The 22,118-nt window shown below is 42.7% G+C and overlaps 2 protein-coding genes across 2 annotated transcripts in view; one reads left to right on the top strand and one right to left on the bottom strand.

Annotated features, from left to right (window-relative positions):
• Positions 1–473: 473 nt before the first annotated feature.
• Positions 474–17,971, bottom strand: APEX2 (apurinic/apyrimidinic endodeoxyribonuclease 2; the record flags this gene model as incomplete). Its single annotated transcript, XM_080910758.1, has 6 exons — positions 474–1,603; positions 14,634–14,703; positions 15,372–15,518; positions 16,058–16,238; positions 16,960–17,043; positions 17,818–17,971. 6 exons carry the CDS (start codon positions 17,969–17,971, stop codon positions 689–691), a joined length of 1,551 nt encoding a protein of 516 aa, XP_080766884.1. The 3' UTR covers positions 474–688.
• A 1,821-nt stretch (positions 17,972–19,792) lies between these two features.
• The window catches only part of PFKFB1 (6-phosphofructo-2-kinase/fructose-2,6-biphosphatase 1), a 42,697-nt gene continuing 40,371 nt past the window's right edge, over positions 19,793–22,118 (top strand). Inside the window, exon 1 of the mRNA XM_080910760.1 lies at positions 19,793–19,972. Within this exon, the coding sequence (XP_080766886.1) occupies positions 19,945–19,972 (28 nt within the window). The 5' untranslated portion in view covers positions 19,793–19,944. The remainder of the gene's footprint in view (positions 19,973–22,118) is intronic.

A 22,118-nucleotide genomic window follows, 5' to 3' on the forward strand; every position in this document is an offset into this window, starting at 1 on the left:
TACACAATGCCTTCACAGCAAGGTTTCCAACAGGGAATTAATAACTCTACTGGTCAAGGTGGTCATCTTTCCCAAGACTTATGATACCTCAGACCCTGGACCTCTGAAACACACTGGTTCTTCTCTCTGTTGATTCATTTGTAACAGCTGAAGAACACACTAACTGGGAAACTTTTAAGAATACATACCCCCAGACCACACCACCTTCACCACTGAACCAAACTCAAGAGTAGCTGATAATCTCCAGAGCTCACCAGACCCCCTCAAGGGGAACACAACTCCCCCTCCACCATGATTACTTAGTATCCCACTGGGCTACACAAGGCTAAGCAAGCCTTACACTAAGAGCCTCTGACTCAACTTTTTAGAGTACATCTAAAATATCCACTCAACATGGTATACTGAAACAAAGATATGAACTTTATTTATAAACAAAATGTTATTTATGCCCTAGCAAGGACAGAAGGGGTTTAACTTACTTCTCTGTTCCTACATGTACAAAAAGGAAGAAACAGATGTGAGAATGGGAGAGAAATTAAGGGAAGAAGGGAAGGAAGGGAGGGAGCCAAGAGAAGAAAAAGCAAAGGAAAAAGGAAGCCTCTGGTAGAAGACATCTTCAGAGGCAGGGACCTGGCATCCAACCCTGTGAATGGGATGAACACGCAGACATCCCTATGCCTCAGTGTGTTTAGCTGGGCCTGCTCCAGAGGAAGAAGTTACAGCGGGAGGAGGGGTCACTGGGAGGACCTCGGGGTCTAGCACACATGTAGAAATGGCGGCCAAAGTTGGGTCCTGCTTTTTTCACAGTGCGCATCACACATGGCTCCCTGTGGCCTCCACAGAGGGGCATGGGTGAGGGCCCACTCAGCATAGACTTCCAGAAGGCGGTCCTTACTTCCTTTTCATCTTTGGCCTCTGGAATCTTGTTCTTTTCTTCTCCCACTGTGGCCATTGCCACCTCTTCTGCAGTCGTTGGGGTTGTAAGAGGGCTCACCGGAGGCAAGGCAGGCAGTTCCACATCAGAGGTTTGGGAAAGATTAGAGGAAGGCTGGAAGTAACTCATCAGGTTTTTCTGGTTTCTTTTGGGGCCACCTTGATTTTTCCGAAGCCTGGATGAATGCATGCGGGCTTTGCTTGGCTGTCTCTGTGCCTGGATTTGATGGCTGGTCTGCAGGACTGGCTGTTCCTGCACAGATTCTTGCCCAAGAGGAACTAGGAAGCGAAGGATCTTGAGCTGGGTACCTGCAAACTCAGGGAGGAAGCGGGTACACAGAGCTGGGCACTGTTTTGCGGGCACACAGGACATATTTAAGACAGCTCCCACAGGGCAGTGGTCAGAGCCCATCACTTCAGGGAGTAGGAAGGAGGACTGGAAGATATCTATGACCAAGGTCCTATCTCCCAGTATATAGTCAAGTCGAGAGCCATAGTTGAGATGGCGTGCACCACTGACCACTGACCAGCAGGTGAAAGCCCTTTGCTGTTTTGGATGGAAGTAGCGGAAGCTATCCATGAAGAGCCCTATGTGGGATCCAGTCTCATTCCCTGGGTTACTGAGCAAGCCATCCATCCACTTACGCCCTGGGTCCTCTTCAAAGCATTCCTGGGAAAGGGAATGAAAAGCCAAAACTAGAGCCTTTAATACAGGGTGAAATTTGGACTAACTGCTTCATTTTACAAGTAAGAAACTTTGGTTGTCCTAAAGAACATTCCTGTTCAAGGTCATATAGTTCTGACCAGGGATAGGCTTTGGTTTCATTGCTTTCTTCCCTTATTTACTTTTATGTATAGGTTTTTTTGCCTTCACTGTCTGTATACCATGTGCATGCAGAACCCGTGGGAGCCAGAATAGCTGATCATCAAGTTCTAGGGAACTGGTGCTCTGAGCTGCCATGTGGGGGCTGGGAATCAAGAGGACTAAGCACTTCTCATAGCTGAACCATCTCTCCAGACCCCACAACATGAACTTTTAAATGAACGATACTACAAATCAAAGTCTGGGATTAAAGAGAGCTCAGTGCTTAATACTCTCGCAGTGCACCTGAGTTAGATGCTACCCATACAGATATCTCAGAACCACTTATAACTTCAGTTCCAGGGAATCCAATGCCCCCTGGCTTCTATGGGCACCTGTACTTATGTGCATCCCCCTCTTAAAATAAACATAAATCTTTTTAAAAATTCTTGTTTGTCTTTCTGTCTATCCCACACTGTACTTACCTTGCCAAACGTGGAGGTCTGTTGTTTGCTTAATCAAAGTAATTCTCAGAACTGCTTTTCAAAAAATTGTCAAACAAAACCAATCATGGGGGTTCTACCTGTAAGTCCAGCTCTCAGGAGGCTGAGGCAGGGGAACTGGCATAAATTTGAGGCCGCCCTGGGCTATACTGTATGTCAATGTCCTCACTGACATCCCTCTTCACTTGGGAGCTTAGGGGATTCAGGCATACACACCTGTGCCTTTGTCTCTCATCCTTGATCCATCCACCCCATACATTTATCCAGCCAACCCACTTACACACCCACTGACTTAGTGTAACAACATATTCACAGAACACCTGTTTTGTGACAGAATTGATGCTAGGGCCAAAGTAGGTATAGTCCTGATAACAAAGGATGCTTGCTTTGGGGAAAGGATCTGCGAACAAGATGTGAAGGCCATGTGGTAGTAACTCCAATATAGAGGGCTCCAAAGTGAAAGACCAGCTCTGTGATGAGCTTGTGGAAAGAGGGTGCAAAAATCCCTCAGTGACCTGAGGGGAAACCAGACTGAAGAATAAGACCACTACAATCCATCAAGTAAAAGGTGATGGGTACTTAAACTAGCATGGTGCCAAAGAAGACATAAAAACATAACCGTGAGATAATTTGAAGATAGATCAAGTGCTTACTGACTGGCTGCCTGTGGCAAAAGGGTAGACAGAGAAGGACAAGAAGACTAGCCAAGCAGCTGTAGTGGGAATCAGGGAATGCTGTTGTTTGGAAAGGACTGTACCCATCACCTGTGCTGGTGCCATTAGTTCTTTTTCTGGAACAATGATAAAGGTGGCCTGGAGACATCTAAGGTAGTTCTGGACTAACTGGAGAAGGCAGAATGATATCCATCGCTAAGATGGGAATCGGAAAGAAGAATTACCAATGCAGAATGAGGCAGGGAGTGACCAAAGGCCTGCACCTTGCAGTGTTTATTGTCTGTGCCATACTGTCATCTATCACTTCATATTAGCCCAGTTCTGCCAAGAGTCATGCCTACGTTTCTTTGCCTCTCTTAAACACCAACTAAGGAATCTTCCCATGTTCCATTTCTGAAGCAACTCCAGGGATGAGTTGTACTGGGCCACCACTGATCATGCCTTTGACGGTGTTATACCATCTGTTCTCATTCATGCTTTCAAAATTATAACTCCTCCTCAAAGCAAATCCAAAAGTACTTTGCTTCTCCCAAAGGCAGACTACAGAAACTAACCTTTCCTCACACATAGGCAGCCAGTAAGAAATTCTCAGTCTAAACCTTGTCTGATCATAGGGCATGGGACTCCTAATCCAGACTCTCCACCTGGAAACCCAGTGGCAACTGGTTAGGAAGCAGGTTCACCATCATTACTCTCCTTCCTGTCTTACACTGCAATTCTCTAGTCTCATTGCCAGCCCTGTGGTGGAATACGTGCAGGGGATTGTCCTCCCATCCTGCCTTCATTCTCTGGACATGCTTCCAACCCTTGAGGCATACCCAGCTTTCCTAATTCCTGTGGGCCCTTTTAGTCCACCCACATCTTTAATCCCATTCCTGTTCTTTTGTGTCAACTTCTGATAACTAGAAACACCCTCTACCTGGAAACCCAGTATCCACACTGGCCTGGTAAGCAAGTAGGCCAACGTCACTATCCTTCCTGTCCTCCACTGAAATTTCCCCAGTCCCATCCCCAGCCTTGTAAAAGACCACCTGCAGGGGATAGTCGTTCCACTCTGCCCCTGTTCCCTGGAGACTCCACCAAAGCTTGTGGCAGACCCCGTTTGCCTCCTTCTTATGAACCTTCTCAACACCCCTTCTAGTTCATCTCTTTCCTATGTGCCAGCCTCCAAAACCCTGAAAATCTTTCTACCAGGAACCTACATAGCTACAGCTGGCAGGTATTCAAGTAAATCTATAATATTACAGTTTCTGGCTTCCATTACAATCTCTTGATTCTCACTCGAAACCTGCTAACAATGCTCCTCCTACTTCACCTCCATTCACTGGAGGAGACTCCAACACTTAGTTCATGTCTGTCTAGATAATTCTTTGCCTTGCCACAACCTACTTGATAGATCCCCCCCCCCCCTGCTTCCCACTGTACCTCCCAACTCCCTGTGAAATCTACTAGATGTGAAGCCTCTCTCAGTCTCCTCTACAAGGATAACACTATTCTTCTCTGCCAACCACTAGCCTACAGAAGCACTCTCTACAAGGCAACATACACGCAGCCATCACACTTTCCTTCCTAAGAACCAGACATATTAACAAAATCCATGGAATGAAACACCCATCCAACAAAGGCAAGACCAGATATCAACACCTATAATTACAACCTTCCTAATCCCAGATGCCTAGACAACATAAAAACACAATCAATAACAGCCGGGACAGAGTGTCTCTCCCAGAAGCTGTATCTCTACTATAGTAGACCCTGAGAGAAATGAAATATATCTGAAACACAAGACAGGGACTTCAAAATATCTATTATAGATATACCCAAGGACCTTAAAGAGGTTATGAATAAGTCCTTTTATGAAGTCTGTGAAAACACACATAGTGGAATGAGTTAATGAAAATGGTTCAAGACATCAAAGTAAAAATAGAATTATTAAAGAAACCCCAAACTGATAGAAAACTAAAAATGTTAAACTTAGGAACTTGAAAAGGAACCATATAGGCAAGCCTCACCAATAGAATATAAGACATAAAAGAGAGAATCTGGAGTGTTCGAGACAAAGTAGAAGAAATAGCTACCTCAGTCAAAGAAAATGGTAAATCAATCAAAAAAAAAAAAAAAACAACTATATTAGTCAGGGTTATCTAGAGTCACGGAACTTAAGGTAGTCTCTATATATAGTAACAGAATTTGTTGGTGACTGTAGTCCAACTCCTGAACAATGGTTGGCAGTAGCTGTGAATGGAAGTCCAAGGATCTAGCAGATGCTTAGTCCCACAAGGTAAGCAGGTGAAGAGAGTAAACCTTCCTTCTTCCAATGTCCTTACTTAGGTCTCCAACAAAAGGTGTGTCCCAGATTAAAGGTGTGTACCACCACGCCTGGATCTGGGACTTGCTTTGTCCCATATGACCTTGAGCTCAGAGATCACCTTGCCTTAGTGTCCTAAAATCCACAACCTCTATGCCTCAAGATCAGGATCACAGGTGAGCCTCCTAATTCTGGATTGTGGTTCATTCCAGATATACTCAAGTTGACAATCAAGAATAGCCACTACACCCAACCAAACAAACAAACAACCAACCAAACAAAAAACAACACAAAATATTCAGGAAATCTGAGATACTATGAAAAGACCAAATCTAAAACTTAGAGAAATAGAGTAAGAAAAATTATATCACCCAAAGGGGCAGAAACTATTTTCAACAAAGCATAGAAGAAAATTTCCATAATCCAAAGACAGAGATGTCTATTAATGTACAGGAGGCATACAGAACACCAAATAGACTGAACTAATAAAGAAAGTCCCCTGGGCACATAATAACCAAAACTCTAAACCTACAGAACAAAGAAAATTAAAAGCTTCAAAAGAATACGACCAAGTAACATAAAGACAGACTTGTTAGAATTATACCCGACTTCTCAAAGGAGACTCTAAAAGCCCGAAGAATCTTCACAGATGTTCTACAAACTCTGAGATCACAGACGCCAGCCCAGACTACTATACCCACCCAAAAAATTTTCACTTTAAACAGATGGAGAAAGAATTCCACAATAAAACAGATTTTAAACATAGATATACAGAAGGTGTTAGAAGGAAAACTTTAATTTCAAGAGGCTAGCCACACCCAAGAAAACTCAAGGAATATATAATCCCTAGCTAGTAAATCAAAAGAACAGAAAAATATTATAGAAACAAATTAATGGGAATCAATCACCATTGGTTGATTGATCATCAACATTAATTGTCTCAATTCTATAATAAAAACTCAAAGACTAAATGACTAAATTTAAAAACAGGATCCATCTTTCTGCTGCATCAAAGAAATATACTTTACCATTAAGGATAAACAACCCATCATGGTAAAGGGTTGGAAAAGATATTCCAAGCAAATGGACCTAAGAACCAAAGAGGTACAGCCACTTCCATGTTGAGAAAATAGACTTTAAACCAAAATAAATCAGAAGATAGGAAAGAACACTCATACTCACCAAGGGAAAAATCTACCAAGAGGGCATTGCAATTCTTAACATTGATGCCACAAACACAAGGGCTACCAAGTTTTTAAAAGAACCAGTAAGTACCATAGCTTAAATAACATATTGACTCTAACACACTGATAATGGAAATCTTCCATACACTACTCTCAACAAAGAACAGTTCATCCAGACAAATGATAAACAGACAAATGCTGGATCTAAATAAAGTCATCATCAAATGGGCCTAATAGATATTTACAGAACACTTCACCTAAACACAGAAGAGTATCATGGGACTTCCTTTAAAAATTGACCACACACTTGGTCACAAAACAAGTCTCCACAGAAAAAAGAAAATTGAAGTAACACCCTAGATTCTATTAGACTATCACAAATTAAAGCTATGAACAACAGAAACAAAAGAAAGCTTACAAAGTCATGGAAACTGCATGACTCTCTTCTGAATAAAAATGTACCAGATAGAAATGAAGAAAGAAATGACAGATTTTCTAGAATTGGATGAAAGTGAATATACACAATATACCCAAACTTGTGAGACACAATGAAGGTAAGCTAAGAGTAAGCTCATAGCACTAAGTGCTCACATTAAAAAAAAAAAAAAACTCGGAGAGATCTCATACTAGTAACTTTAAAGCATATTTGAAAGCTCTAGAACAAATAGAAACCACAGTGAAAAGTAGTAGATAGTAAGAAATAACCAAATTCGGGGCTGAAATCAATAGAAACAAAATATAACACAAAGAACGAATAAAATAAGGAGCTGGTTCACTGAGAAAGACCGACAAAACCTTATTCAAACTAACCAAAGGAAGAGACAGAAGATCCAAATTCATAAAAATTAGAGATGAAATGGGGACATAACCATTTGCCATCAGAGAGGCTTTCTCAAGCAGCTAATGGGGGCAAATGCAGAGAAACACAGCCAAACATTAGGTTGAACTCAGGAACTATGTGAAAAAGGGGGAGAAAAAAATTGTAGGAGCCAGAGGGGTTTGTGACACCATGAGAATACAGCCTACAGAACCAACTACTCAGGGCTCATAGGAAGCCTGTATAGGTTTGAGTTAGGTCCTCTGCATATATGTTATGGCTGAGTAGCTTGGTGTTCTTGTGGGACTCCCAATAGTGGGAGTGGTGATGTTTCTGACTCTTTTGCCAACTCTTGGGACCCTCTCCCTCCTACTGGGTTACGTCATCCAACTTTGATGTGAGGGTTTGTGCCTAGTCTAACATGCTATGCAGTGTTCAGTTGGTATCCCTTGGAGGCCTGCTATTTTCTGAAGGGAAACAGAGGAGCAGTGGATCTGGAGAAGGTCTGGGGATAACCTGGAAGAGTGGAGGGAAGGGGGCTGTGGATAGAATATATTGTATGAGAGAAGAATAAATAAAATAAATGGAGGGCATAATAAATACCAAGGAAATGCTGAGAATCATAAGGACAAAAATCTATGCTTGATCAAATTGGAAAACATAAAAGAAATAGATAAATGTCTTGCTATAAACCACTTACCAACATTAAATCAAGATTAGATAAACAGTTGAAACAGACCTGTAACTCCTAGTGGAGCCCATAGAAGCTACTGTTCAAAGTTCCCCAACCAAAGAAAGCCCGGGGCAAGATGAATTCAGTGCAGAATTCTACCAGACCTCAAAAGAAAGCCAATACTCCTTAACAGAAGGTACACTGCCTGATTCTTTTTAAGAGTCCATAAATACCCCATAACTAAAATACACAAGGCCAACAAAGAAAAATTACAGGCCATTTTCCTTTATGAACATAGATACAAAAATACTTAATAAAATATTTCCAGGCTGCAGAGATGGCTCAGCGGTTAAGAGCACTGACTGCTCTTTCAGAGGTCCTGAGTTCAATTCCCAGCAACCACATGGTGGCTCACAACCATCTGTAATGGGATCCGACGCCCTCTTCTGGTGTCTGAAGACAGCTACTCATATACATAAAGTAAATAAATATATATATTTTTTAGTTTCAAAGTGAATTCAAGAACATATCAAAAAGACTATCCACCATGATCAAGTAGGCTTTATCCCAGAGATAAAGATATGGTTCAACAAATGTAAATTACAAATATAATCTACCACATCAACAGGCTGAAAGACAAAAACCATACGATCATGTCATTAGATAAAGAAAAGGCCACTGACAAAATTCAAAACCCCTTCAGGCAAAAAGTCCTTGAGAGACTAGGGATACAAGGGACATACCTCAATATAACAAAAGTGATTTAAAACAAGCCCACAGTCAGCATCAACTTAAACCAAGCAAAACTCAAAGCATTTCCATTAAAATGAAGACAAGGGTGTACACTCTTTCCATACCTATTCAATACAGTACTTAAGGTCTTAGCTAAAGAATTCAGACTTCAGAAGGAAATTAAAGGAGTAAAAAATACAGAAGAAAAAAATCAAAGTATCTTTCTTTGCAGATGACATTAATGTACATAAGTGATCCTGAAAAGCCCCACCAGGAAACTTCTACAGCTGACTTTGTTTCACAATAGCCTCAAATAATATAAAGTATGTTGAGGTAACTCCAACCAAGTAAATGAAAGACTTGTATGATAAAAACTTGAAGTTAGTGAAGAAAGAGCTTGAAGAAAATGCCAGAAGATAGATAGATCGCCCATGTTTGTGGATCGATAGGATTAATATAGTGAAGATGGCTATCTTAGCAAAAGCAATCTACATGTTCCATGCACCACCCATCAAAATTCCAACACAGGTCTTCATAAAAATGCTAAGGATAACAATCAGACTCATATAGAAACACCAAACACACAGTATAGCTAAAACATTCCTGAACAACGAAAAAACTACTGGAGGTATCTATCAACATTCCTAATTTCAAACTGTACTGCAGATCCATAATAATAAAAACAGCATGGCATTGGCAAAAATCCAGACAAATTGATCAATGGAACAGAAGGGAAGACCCTGACATAGGTCCAAAGATTTACAAACATCTGATTTTAGATTAAGAAGCCAGGAACACACTCTGGCTGGCCAAGCTGGATTTCTGCATGTAAAAGAATGCAAATAGATCCATACTTATCAACCTGTATAAAACTCAACTCCAGATGGACTTTAACATAAGGCCAGAAACCTTGAATCTGACAGAAGAAAAAGTGGAGAATAACTTTGAACTCAATGGCAGTTAGACTTTCTGAATAGAAACTGTATAACTCATGTACTAATAACAATTAATAAATAAGATGTCACCAGCCTGAAAAGCTGTATGAACACTTTCATTTGGACAAAGCGGTAGGCTACAAAAGGAAAAAGATCTTCACCAAATACATCAACAAAGGGCTAATATGTAAAATATATTAAAGAACTAAAAAAAAAAAAAAAAAAACTGGACATAGATAAAATAAACCCTTTAAAAAAATGGAGTACAGTCCTAAAGAGAGAGTTCTCGAAAACTGAAACACAAATGACTGAGAAACACTTAAGGTGATGTTTAACATCCTTAGTCATCAGGAAAATGCAAATGCAAACCACTTTCAGATTTCATCTTACACCTCTCAGGATGGCAAAGATCAATAAAACAAATGACAGCTCATGCTGCTGGGGATGTGGAGTATGGGGAACACTCACCCACTGCTGGTGAGAGTGCAAACTGATCTACTTCAAGATCCACCCACACCATTCTTGGGAATATATCCAAAGTACTCTATCTACATTCTACTACTAAGACACTGCTCACCCATGTTCACTCCTGTTCAATTCATAACAGCCACGATTACAAACAGCCCAGGTGTCCATCAACAGATGAATGAATAATGAAAGTGTGATGCATACACACAATGGAATATTTCTTAGCTATAAAAATGAAACCCATAGTTAAATGAATGAAGCTAAGGAAAAAGTCATCTGGACTGAGGTAGGTAACCCAGACCTAAAAAGACAAATATGGTACTTATGCACTTACATGTCTAGGATAGCTTTTAAGCCTTCAATGGGCATGCTGCGACTGTATAATCCTAGGGACTAGATATAGAGTAAGGGACTAGGATGGATGGGAAGACTTACCAAGGAAGGGGGAATACAATATATAGAATACAGTTATGATTATGGAGAGACAGTGTAAAGGAGGGAGAGTGGTGGACCTGAAATGAGAGGATTAAATGGAGAAGGGGAGGGAAGAGGAGGATCAGAAAGAGAATATGGTGACAACTAAAACTAAAGGTCATCCAAGGGTTAATAGTGAGCCTTTTACAATACACACACACACACACACACACACACACACACACACACACACGTAAGTGAAAGAAATATAAATGGAACCACCAAATAATGGGGGGAAAAAGTCCTGGACAACTCTTGCTACCACTTGAAACATCCAGTACTAGAAATGGGCTACATATAATTGAGTTGTTGACCAAAGGAACCCCAGAGAAACCCTCAAAAAACTCAGGCTATTGCCAAGGCAACTGAATGCTCTCTACCAATTGATGGTAAAGCCCGAATGCCAAAGATAACACATATATATCTCACTGAACACAGAAAAGTGAAGCTGGTGCCTAACCAGAGCCTTCACCCCTACTGTTCGCCCCCAGTGTTCATGATACTGGAAGGTACTCTTTGTACTTTCAAAGGAGAAAGGTAACACCCAACTCAGCTATAATCTCTTCTATAGACCATAATAACCTGCATTCATCATGTGCTGGTCCAACAGTGGCACACAAGTCACGAAAGTAAGCAACCACTCTGACTGAATTAAAGGTATATTTCATGAGATGGAACCCATGCCTGACACTGCCTTGGTGGCCAAGAACCTGAGACTAAATAGGCCAGGGACCAAGGGAAGAGCAAATACTACAATTCTGCTAAAGGGATGAAACAATATAATGACTCCTGACAACATTCTGCTCTAGCTGTAGGTCAGTGCTCGGCCATCATTGGAGGTGCTTCCACCCGCATGACAGGGAAGCAAAAACCGAGACCCACAACTGGACAAATGCATAGAGAACGAAAGACCTTGGAACACTCAGTCTAAATGAGTGTCTTCATTGAATCCTTTCCCTCAGGGCTCAGACAGACATGTGGGGTAGGAAGTGGAAGGATTGGAAGAGCCGTGGGAGATGATTGGAGACAGCAAGAAACCAATTTCTTCCACTCTCCCATGTGGACTCAGAGAGGCTGGGGAAGCTTGCAAGGGCCTGCACAAATCCAAGCCAGATGGGGCCCTGCACTGAAAGGGGGAATTGGATATTATCTCCCTTCCCTAACCACTAAGTTAATAGATAACTGCTTGCAAAGGAAAATCAATTCTCTCCAACGGAGTCTCAGTGGATATGTTAACCATACTGAAGGGCAGGGTTGGTGGCCAACATTAAACAAATACAACAGTGTTTTGTAGATCCTTGTCTGAGCATTTTTTAAACCTTACTGGCCCTTTTCTAACATTATAGTTTGCAATTTTGTGTTTTGGTTCTCTCTCTCTCTCTCTCTCTCTCTCTCTCTCTCTCTCTCTCTCTCTCGTTCTTTGTTTTTTGTTTGTTTTGTTCTATTCCGTTTTTCCCGTTTTGCAAAGAGAAAGAAGAAGGCATGCAATTGGATGGGTGGGGAGGAGAGGAGGATCTGGGAGATGAGAGAGGGGAAACCATGATCAGAATAGAGTACATTAAAAACAATCCATTTTAATAAAACAAGAGCCTCATTCCAGAGGCTCCGTGCCTGAACCACCAAAAACAGAATGATGAAAAACCTCCACAGGCCTTGATGGGATTCCCCATCCCACTTTGAGCATTTATCCATGAAACTCCAAACAACAGGGCTGAGCGAGCTTCCTGACAGAGGACCACATGCAGGAACAAGAAGACAAATGAGGACTGACTCCTCGTGTACTGGGAAAATGGTTCATCCCAACGCCACAGGAATAATACGAGCTTGACTCTTAGGGCCCTTTTAGAGCTTCCCTGCATGTATTTCTTCATCTAACTGCCTGTTTGTATCACTTAAAATATTCTTTCCAGGTCAGTTTAGACAGAAGTTATAGTGGCTGCCTAAGCACTTGTTTTGCTCTAGCACATTAACTGAACACAGGGACCAAGTTGTGTGTGCCTCACTTTACAGCTCAGAAGCTCCAACCAGGACTGCCTCTGAAGAGCTGACTGCTTTCCAGGGGGCAAGGAGACATCCCCACACCTTATGAGCTCACAAGGGAGCAGAGGCAAAACAGGCAGGCAGCTCATTTTTCTAGCAAAGCACTCCTTTCTATGAGGATGATGGAACTGAGTTTTGTCTCCATTCTGGAAGTGGTGCTTCTTAGGCTTGTGTGTACAACAAAGGCTCGTAGGAGTTTTCAAACAACCCAGCACCCTGGCTCTATTCATAAGAGATTTGGATTGCATTGTTTGGGTGTAGTATTAAGGTACTGCTTTGTTTGCTCTAATATGCAATTAAGGATTCAAGAAACACTGGCCTAGAGGGACTTAAATGCTCACAAGGGAAAAAGAGAGGTGGCTGCTAATTTAGGTGGGAGAGAAAAAGCCAGGATGAAAAGAGCTTTTTCAGTGGGTAGAGGAAGAGAGTGTGCAGAGACACTGTGAAGTCAGGGACCTAACCAGAGAGCACCTTGAGTGCCTGGTCTCAATGCTTTCTCTGTACCACAGAGGTAGAAGTCTGGTTTACAAACAGGAAAGCTGTCCTTAAATCTCACCATGCCCACAAAGATCTCTGCAGCCCCACTTCCTGCCTCTCACCTTCCTTCCCAGGATACTCTAAAAAGGATGAGACTTGAAGTTCTCCACATCCTAAAGCATCTACTAACTTCTAAAGATTTAGCTACCTTTAGCTATCTGACTGATGATATATTTGCTTGTCCAGGAATTCCATCTCTGGGTTCATCTAACTTCCTAGGGATGAGACAGTAAGGCTGAAAACACCAATTTGAACTGGACAACAATGTATCTTATGTTTATGAATGGCCCATTCACAAACTGAAGGCTTAGGGTCTATGAGCATGTCTTCCAACATATGGGCCAGGGCCAGGTCAAGGTCAGGTCATCACTGTCTATTGAATGAAAGATTAAGTCTAAATTCTTATAGAATAGTATTTCATTGGGACCCTGTATAATTTAAAAAGCTTTTACATTGTGAAGGAAACAATTAATAGAGCAAAGACAGAGGAGAAAATATTTTTAAAATACTCATCTGACTGGGATTAATATCCACAGCATATAAGAAGCTCAAACAACTGAATAATAAAAACAAAATTCTTTTTAAAAATTGAAAAAATGAAAAAAGTGGAATAACATTTAAAATGTAAATTAAAAAAGTCCAACTTTAAAAAGTGGAAAAAATGGACAAATAATCTGAAAAAATTATCAAAAAAGAGAAGATATACAGGTGGACAATGTGTATATGACAAAATGTTTCACATAATTATCAGGGAAATATGAACCAAATCCAGTACAATAAGCAGCACCTCCTTCTCACCCTTGTTAGAACAGCTTTTATCAGAGACAAGAAACAGATGCTGGGAAGTATACACACAAAGGCAAACTTTCAAACACTGATGGGGGGTACATAAATTATTGCCATCTTTTTAGAAAACAGTATGGAAGGTTCTCAAAAAGTTCAAACCACATGATCCAGAAACCCCACTTTGGGTATATGTACAAAGAAAATGAAATTAGTACATCAAAGACACATCTGAACTCCTGTTCACTGCAGTATCATTTATAACAGCCCAGATACAGAAGCAACCTATATATTCACTAATGGACAAACAAGGAAAATATAATATGCATACAATACACAATAGAAAGAATAGATTTTTTTTCTTGTCGTCTGCAGCAAAATGAATGGGACTGGAAGACAAGGCAAGGCCAGAAACTGACAGGAGGAAAAAAAACCTAGTATTCCATAGCATAGTAATAGCTGGCGATAATTTACTATGTATTTCAAACCAGGTAGTAGAAAAAAAAATCGAATGTTTGCCCACACAGAAAGACCAATGTTTGAGGAGATGAATATGGTAATTTACCCCATCTGACCATCATGTCAGTATTTTATGTGGTACTCCATAAATATGTAACATTACCACATGTCATTTCAAAATTAAAAAAAATCATATATTCAAACCAAGCATTATTCTTTGCATAAAAGAAGCTACCTCTGGTGCCAAAGTCCCAGTTTGGCTGGCTGAATGAACGGAACGACTCAGGCCTATGGTTTAGAGGGAGTCTTACCAGACTACTTGCATCACAGTGGTCAATGGGTCGGTGGGCTGAATTCAGGTCCCCCAGGATTATCACGTGACTGAAAAACACAATGTGGGACTGTCAATTGGACACTAAGAAAGAGAAGTCCCATATATTTTTCTCCCAGGGCCAAGAGCATAGAGAGGCTACCTCCCCTACCTAGAGGCTGAGGTACCAATGATTCATAACAATGTACCTCTTCCACTCTCCCATCTTGAACCAACTCCTGAGCCTCAAAGTTGACACCATTCTATATGATGTGGCTACTTCAGTGTTTTCAACCAAATGCCATCCTTCTCATTCTTCAAAGCCGAGCTCAGGTACCACTTCCTGGAGAAAGTCCCCCTTGATTACTCTAACCCACTCCCACTTTCCTGTCAATCCTCAGAATGAGGCATTTACCATCATCACCTCATCTTGTCCTCTAAGATCTTCTGTAGGGTAGGGCATTTGACAAAACCCAACAGAGAAGCTGCACTGCCTTTGAGGCTCACAGTAAGGGAAGAGAGCCAGATAATGTGCTCAGAGTACAAGGCTCAGAGTTCATGTTCCTTTACTGTATCCTCTCAGCTCTTATGCCAGCAAGGGCTCATCAGGTCAGCATGACAGTGTTTGAAGCTAGACTGTAGAGGATCTCAAAGCCAAAATTCTATGTCCTCTCATAGAGCATGGAACAGGCCAGCCACCGAGATGTGTTCAACCTGGCTGCCTAGATTGACCATATACCTGCCAGCTGCCAGGAGCGCTTCTGCTCGGATCTGCAGCAGGCGATAGAAGCGCATCTTAAAGGTCAGCCGCTCAGGCTTCCCCGGATCCGCATGAGGACAGTACACATTGATCAGAGTCAAGGTCTTCTCCTTCCCTTCCACTGTGCTGGGGAGAAAAAAAAAGCCCCACAAAAGAGGTCACTTTCAAGTCTCCCCTTCATAGCCACCCATCATACAGCTTCTAGTAAATGGTTGCCCATGGGATTAGAAAAAAAGAAAAAGAAAAAAAAAAAGGATTGGGAGAAATAAATGGACTAGTCTTGGGGAGATGAACTCTGGATAAGGTAAGGAGTGTATGGTACCCAGGTAAACTGGGTGATAATGCTGTGCCATTCATGACTGTAAGATACCTAGAAAGAAACCAACTTAGGGTGATCAGTTCTGTGCTGGCTAAGCTGTTTTTGAGGAGGCTATGGTGATTGAAAAGCTATACTCCCAGGCCAGGCTCCCGCTGTTAGAGAGAGGAACACAGGCTCAGAAGACAGCATGAATTTTTCAGGATCACCCATCCCAGCCAGGACTAAAAACCAGGAAGGCAAATTTGGGAACTTTTCTATAGTGATTGCATACCTATAAAATGGGCCTTATATTCTGGACGAAAAGACTAGAAGCAGTGAGGGACTGTAGTAGGATATGGGCTATTACCGGATCTTGTGCTGTGTCAGGAGGGCCCGGCCCTCACAATCCAGAACCCGGAGCTCCTCTTGTGTGAATTCGTCTGTGTTTCCATAGCAACCAACATCCCCATTTAGAGTGGCAAATGCACCACTCAGGCCTTCTTCAGCAGCTACTGGGGTAGCACTGTCCTTACAAAAGGTAGCCACACCTGGGGACAGACAAGAGCATTCTGAACAGGATTGGCAGACAATCTTTTACCAGACAACCTATTCTACTCCAACTGTGTTCACACAGAGAACAGCTTTGGTTACTGTTGTCAAATTTAACTGTTTCAAAAATCTATGAACAATCCTCCTCACTCAACATGGCTTGGTAGAGCCTCAAACATCTAAAGCATACCTAAGGCCTCAGTTTCCTCCAAGAAAAAAAAGCCACAGAATAATGTTATATTTCACAAGAACAATAATAATGTATTTTATACACGCAGAACTAATGCTGATGAAATATTAGCTACTACTACTACTACTACTACTACTACTATTATTATTATTATTATTATTATCACATGCAAGACTATGTCTAAACCCTTGTGAGAGCCTGGAAAATAACCATTCTCCTCATTTTCTTGGTGAAAAACCTGAGACACAAAGGTAAAATAGCTTGCCAGAAAACACAGAGCCAAAATATGATCCAGGACTCGAACCCTGACAGCTAAGCTTTAGTGTTCATCCAATTCACCATGGCATTACTGTACTTCTGGGGGCTGAAAGGAAACGGTACATAAATAAGAAGTTTCATATAACCTAAGATTATGCAGCATTTGCTGTGGAAACGAAAAGTCAAAATATTTTCCCTTCTTATTAAATACCAAAGACACTCCTTTCCTCCATCAGCAATGCTAACAGAGATACCCAGAAGACTCCATTTACCAGAATAGCCACTACGGCTGCGGCTGAAGCTGAAATAGGAGTTATAACCCTCAACAATAGCCAGGGGCTCTGTCAATACATCTCCTGAAAAAAAAAAAAAAGTAAGATAAAGTCAGAGGTAAATTAGCACTGTGCACCCGTGATAGACTGAAATTGCAGTTATAGGTTAGCATACATCAGAACTGTAAGTGGGGGATGGGAGAAGTGTTTATGTTGACAGGGGCTTGAGAGAAAAGTCAGGAAGGAAAATGATATTCAAATCTGATGGGGGAGCTGAGGAGAGCAAATCAGAGCTAACTAAAACTAAGTCTTGTCGTCTAAATGATAGGACAGACAGAATGCTGGCATTGGAGGCTGGGGACCTGAACTGAGGGTGGGAGGTGGGCGAGGGAATTAGGGAATGCGAGCAGGTTATAATGGGAGAAGAAATTAGGTCTAATTTGGGGGTAAAACATCAAAGAGGAACGAATCTAGGCCTCTGAGGTGGAGACAAAAGAGAAAATGGGATATGAGAAGGAGAAATTAGAGTCTGAGATGAAGGGAAAGGACTGAGGTGGGGGCAGGGATGGAAAACTGAGGGGCTTGGCTTAGGAGCACGAAAGGAGAAAATCCAAGGCACCGAGCTGAGTTGGGTCTATAGAATGGGCGGGGATCTGTGTAGGAGGGCTTCAAAGAGGAAAGCAGGCCAGGAGTGGCACTTAGGGGTTCTAGCTGGGGCCCGGGTGTTTAGGAGGAAAAGGATCAGGCCTTTCAGATGGTTATAAGGGCAGGATGGGAAAACTGAAAGGCGAAAATATGGAGCAAAGGTTAACAGCAAAAGGAAAACACGGTAGAGATCCGGGATTCTCGAGTGCTCACTGGTCACTTTGGTCTCCTGGAGACAGACAATATCAGCATCCAGCTCGTCCAAAACGCGTCGCAAGGCCGTGGGACAGTTGCCGGCTTCCTGGCCCGCAAGGCCTTGCAGGGGACTCCGGATCCCATTGATGTTCCAGCTTACCACACGCAGCATTTTGGTCAACCGGACCGTTTCCCAAAGGAAGCTTAGGCGGGCAAAGGCCTCGCCGGCCGGAAGTGATCGCCCGCCTTGCTCTCGCGTTTCCACGGGCGCTCGCCCCCGCCCCCCCCCCGCCCCTCCGCCCCCTCCGACGGCGGGACGCACGCGGGGCGGGACTTCGAGTTCAGTTCTCTTAGGCGGGAGACGGAGCTAAGGTGGAGGCTGTGGGAAAAACCGGGCTTGGGCGTGCAAGCCTGTCACCCCAGTACTCAGGAAGCTGAGGCAGGGTCAGTAATGAATTCAAAGCCAGCCTGGGCTACGTAGCAAGACCCAGTCCAAAACTTGGGAAGAGCAACTGGTGAGAGGCGCGTCTCTGGTTGGGCTCCTTCTCTGCTGGCCTGGATGCCCGAGGCTGACTGCTTTTCTCTACCACAAAAGCCCCCCTGGTGTGCCAGGTTACTTCCAAATGGGATTTTTGTCCTTTGGTCAAGGGGCAGGCCTCTGGGGAAACAAGCTCAGCCAACGCCCTACCCGGATCGAGACCGAACTCCGGCTTAAGTGAGCGGCCCCTGGCGGTGGCTGAGGGGCTTCTGCCCCTGGAGTCCTTTGGGGCAGTGGCAGAGGGAACTTTCTCAGTTGAAAGATTAAGATAAAGTTAAGAATCTAGCTCAACCTCCGTTTTAATGGAGTCTGGAGGAAGGAGACTACCTCAAATCCTCCCTGTAAAGCGGTATTTGTCTTGACTCTCCAAGCATGAGGCGGACGTGCATTTGGCTCCATTTCTCAGATGAGCAAGTCGAGGCCTAGAACATTTAAGCTCCAGAATAGTATCGTTTCCCTACCGAGCTATGGTTTTCCTGTCTACACTTTGTCCTTTCATTCTTAGGATAAACCAGGAAGAGGCACTGAAGCTAAGTAGAAGTTGAATAAATTCGTCTCAGCCTCACAGAAGTTGTAGAGCCAAGATTTAAACCCTTCTTAATCAGGTAAACAATTGATTTTCTGTCCACACACCTCTGTGTCTTTTCCTGTGGGCACCACTACACTTTATGGGCCATTCGGCCACAGCGTTTACCACAGTGCACAACTCGCATTGATTTCCATTGTCACGAGACTGCCAACAGCCTGAATGCAGTAGCCATCTCTGACCCAGCTTATATGATAATGGAATAAATATTTAGCAGATGGATAAATAAGGAGGACAGTAGCGATGAGTTCTTGACTTACTTTCTGAGATCACAGAAACAGAATTAACAGGATTTGCCCAATTTCCAGGAAAACTATATAATTTTGCATCCTAAAGGGTTTTTTTTGCCCCCCACCGAAAATTGCCACAGAATTATTCCCACTCGAATACACACACCCTCAGAATTTCATAGCCTTTGAGTCAGGATCTTCAGTGGCTGCACAAAGAGCCACAGTGGGCTGCTTCTCCACCCCCAGAGGACTTAAAGGGCACTAGTTATTGCCATCAGAAAAACAGCTCTCTGTAATTAAAATTCTGTGCCCTGAGCTTTTCCATGTGCTGGGAGTTACCGGCTAAAGATCGAATCCCAGGAGTGGGTTAATTAGGACAAAGGAAATGAACATTTTCTTCTTGTTGCCAGATTGCTTTCAAACAAGGGATTTTGCCCACGCTGCACTAAAGGCAGATATGTATACGGCTTTGTCCCAAGGAAATCCAGATCTTGCTCACCTCAATAGCTGGTTTTAACTTCTCCATTCTCTGGTGGCTTGGTAATATTAGTGCTGACCTTTGGGGCAAGGTGAACACATGGTTGGACTGAAGAGAAAAGGCTCTGGGTGGCTCAGGAACTTCTTTGGCAAGTACAGCAGCTAAGATTTCAACACTGCACACACCCCTTAACAAGGGCGCTTCCTCAGCCTTCCCAGGAACCAACGGATGTCTCCGGGTTTCCTATTTGATGCCACCCACCGGACCTGCTTTGGGGGTCTGTAAATGCAAGAGAGCCATTGGATAATTAGCGATGGAAGAAAAAGCCTCTAAGAGAACAGGTAGGTGAGCATACAGGAAAAATAGACAGGCCTTTTACAGGTCAAAAATCCTTCTTTCAGGCCCCTTGGAAGATTTGCTCTGCCTAGGAGTTTGATTTAGCTCTATTAACGGGGATGGGAGGGCTGGAGAATGATGATATGAATATCTAATTCAACTGTCAATGTTCTACTTTTTAATTAGTTATTTTATTTATTTACATTTCCATTGCTGCCCTCCTCCCTACTGCCAGTATTTTAAAATCTGCTTGGACTTGATTTTTTAGGACACTGTCCTAAAGGTCAATCCCCTACTATCTTTGAAATTCTAATTTTTGTTTTATTTAGTTTTGGAAAATGAATCTAACTGTGCTTCCCATGGGGGCCTGAAACGTTGTATGTAGCCCCGACTGGCTGTGTTTGTGTGATTCTCCCAGCCTAGCTTCCAACTATATAACATATGTATATTTTTAATGAAATGCACAATAGAGAGTGTATCTCTGACCTCCCCTCTAATGTATAAAGTTGAGTTGATTTGCTGTGAAACTTCAACAGGTTCTTTAGTTTCTCTGGGTGTCAATGGGTATATTAGTAAAACAGAAATGAAAGCCACTAGCCTACTTCCCACAGAGGACTGGCCTGATGATCAAGAAGGTGTAGAAGGCAGAATCCAGAGTTCTTTTGCTTCAGGGCTTTCATGCTGCGTCTGAGATTCATGCTCTTGGCTTTTATGTGGTGCCCACAGGTAGTACCACCCACAGCCCTCTACGTGCTCTCCTTCCTGACTGACTGTAGTCACTGGAGAGCCACTCCTAAGACAAGCTTTGCAGTGAGCTTTGCAGAGCAGACCTGAGTCTGAAAACAGTGGCATAATGGGGCCAGGGCAGTCACTGAGAACAAAGGGATTGTAGGCCACTGTCACAGAAGTCCTCATAGGTGCTCATACATGAATCTAGCCTGGAAGCATGTAATCGTCCATCTAGCCTATAACAAATGCATTTACAAGCACACATTTCAAGAGTCACCAATAAGGACACCCCGTTTCTGACTTTATTGTCCATCCTGTCTAGATACTTGTAGCTTCTTCTCCATACTGTACATGGCCGTGGGAGCAGGCTCTATGGCTCTCCAAACATCATGCTGCATACTTTTCTTCCCTCAAGATAGCTCTTCTTTATGGCTCAGCTTTTAGCCTTAAGTGTGAATCTGATGTTGAGCGAACGCCGTGTCTGTAATCAATACATTAAACCTTCTTAGAATCTCATTTTATTCTGCTCCATCCTAAAGTTTTAAGGGCTTTTTTTTTTCAAACGTCACTCTTTATCTCAGAGAACCAGCACACACACCCCCATCCATTTCCCTGAAAGCTCCATAATATCTACCATGGTGAACTGGGATTTCTTGTCACCATGTGTATCTCTTCTGCAGCAGAGAGGTGTAGATTGTGAACATGGTCACTGAACAAGTGTCCTCCCAAACCAGAGTCTGAGGTGAATAGTCAGCAGATCACAGGGATCCAGGCCCCATCTTCAAGGAGCCCACAATCTACTTAGGTACCAGACCAGAGAAAGCCTAGGTCACATAAAGGCACATGGCAATGTGAGAACCGAAGGTTAAGCTTCTCTCAAGGCTACAAGGCCGACTTTCAGTGAAGATAAACACTAAAATTGGTCTTGATGAGCAAGACAGAGTTCAGTGAGAATAGAAGCCGCTTCAGACTGAGCAAGAGCCTAAAGGCAGGAAAACACTGTGTTCGAGAGCCTTGTAATCAGCCAGTGCAGTTGAACATGAGGGGGTGGGGTCCCTGGGGGACAGATGACTGATAGGTAGCTTGGGATTTGATTTAGAAAAAGTTTGAATGCTAGTCTGAGCATTTCTCTAAGGCTTGTTTTTTTTTCTGTTTCTGGGCTCAGATTTGGTAACAGTAGTGAACAGTTTCATAGTTCTAGGCAGAGATAAATTAGGGTGTCAGACCTGAACCCTGAGTTTACCTATTTCAGACCTTGTCAGAGGCCTTCTTGCCTAGCTCAGATTTCTTGATACTAAAATTATCTTCTTGATTCTTGGCAGTGTTGTAAGGACGAAATTGCAAACATAAAAGACATGTTCATGCTGTTGACTAGATTACCTTGGATAAGCCATCCCCTCCTCAGACCCATTTCCCTTTGCT

Source organism: Micromys minutus, assembly GCF_963924665.1.
Source record: "Micromys minutus genome assembly, chromosome: X".
Taxonomy (NCBI): domain Eukaryota; kingdom Metazoa; phylum Chordata; class Mammalia; order Rodentia; family Muridae; genus Micromys; species Micromys minutus.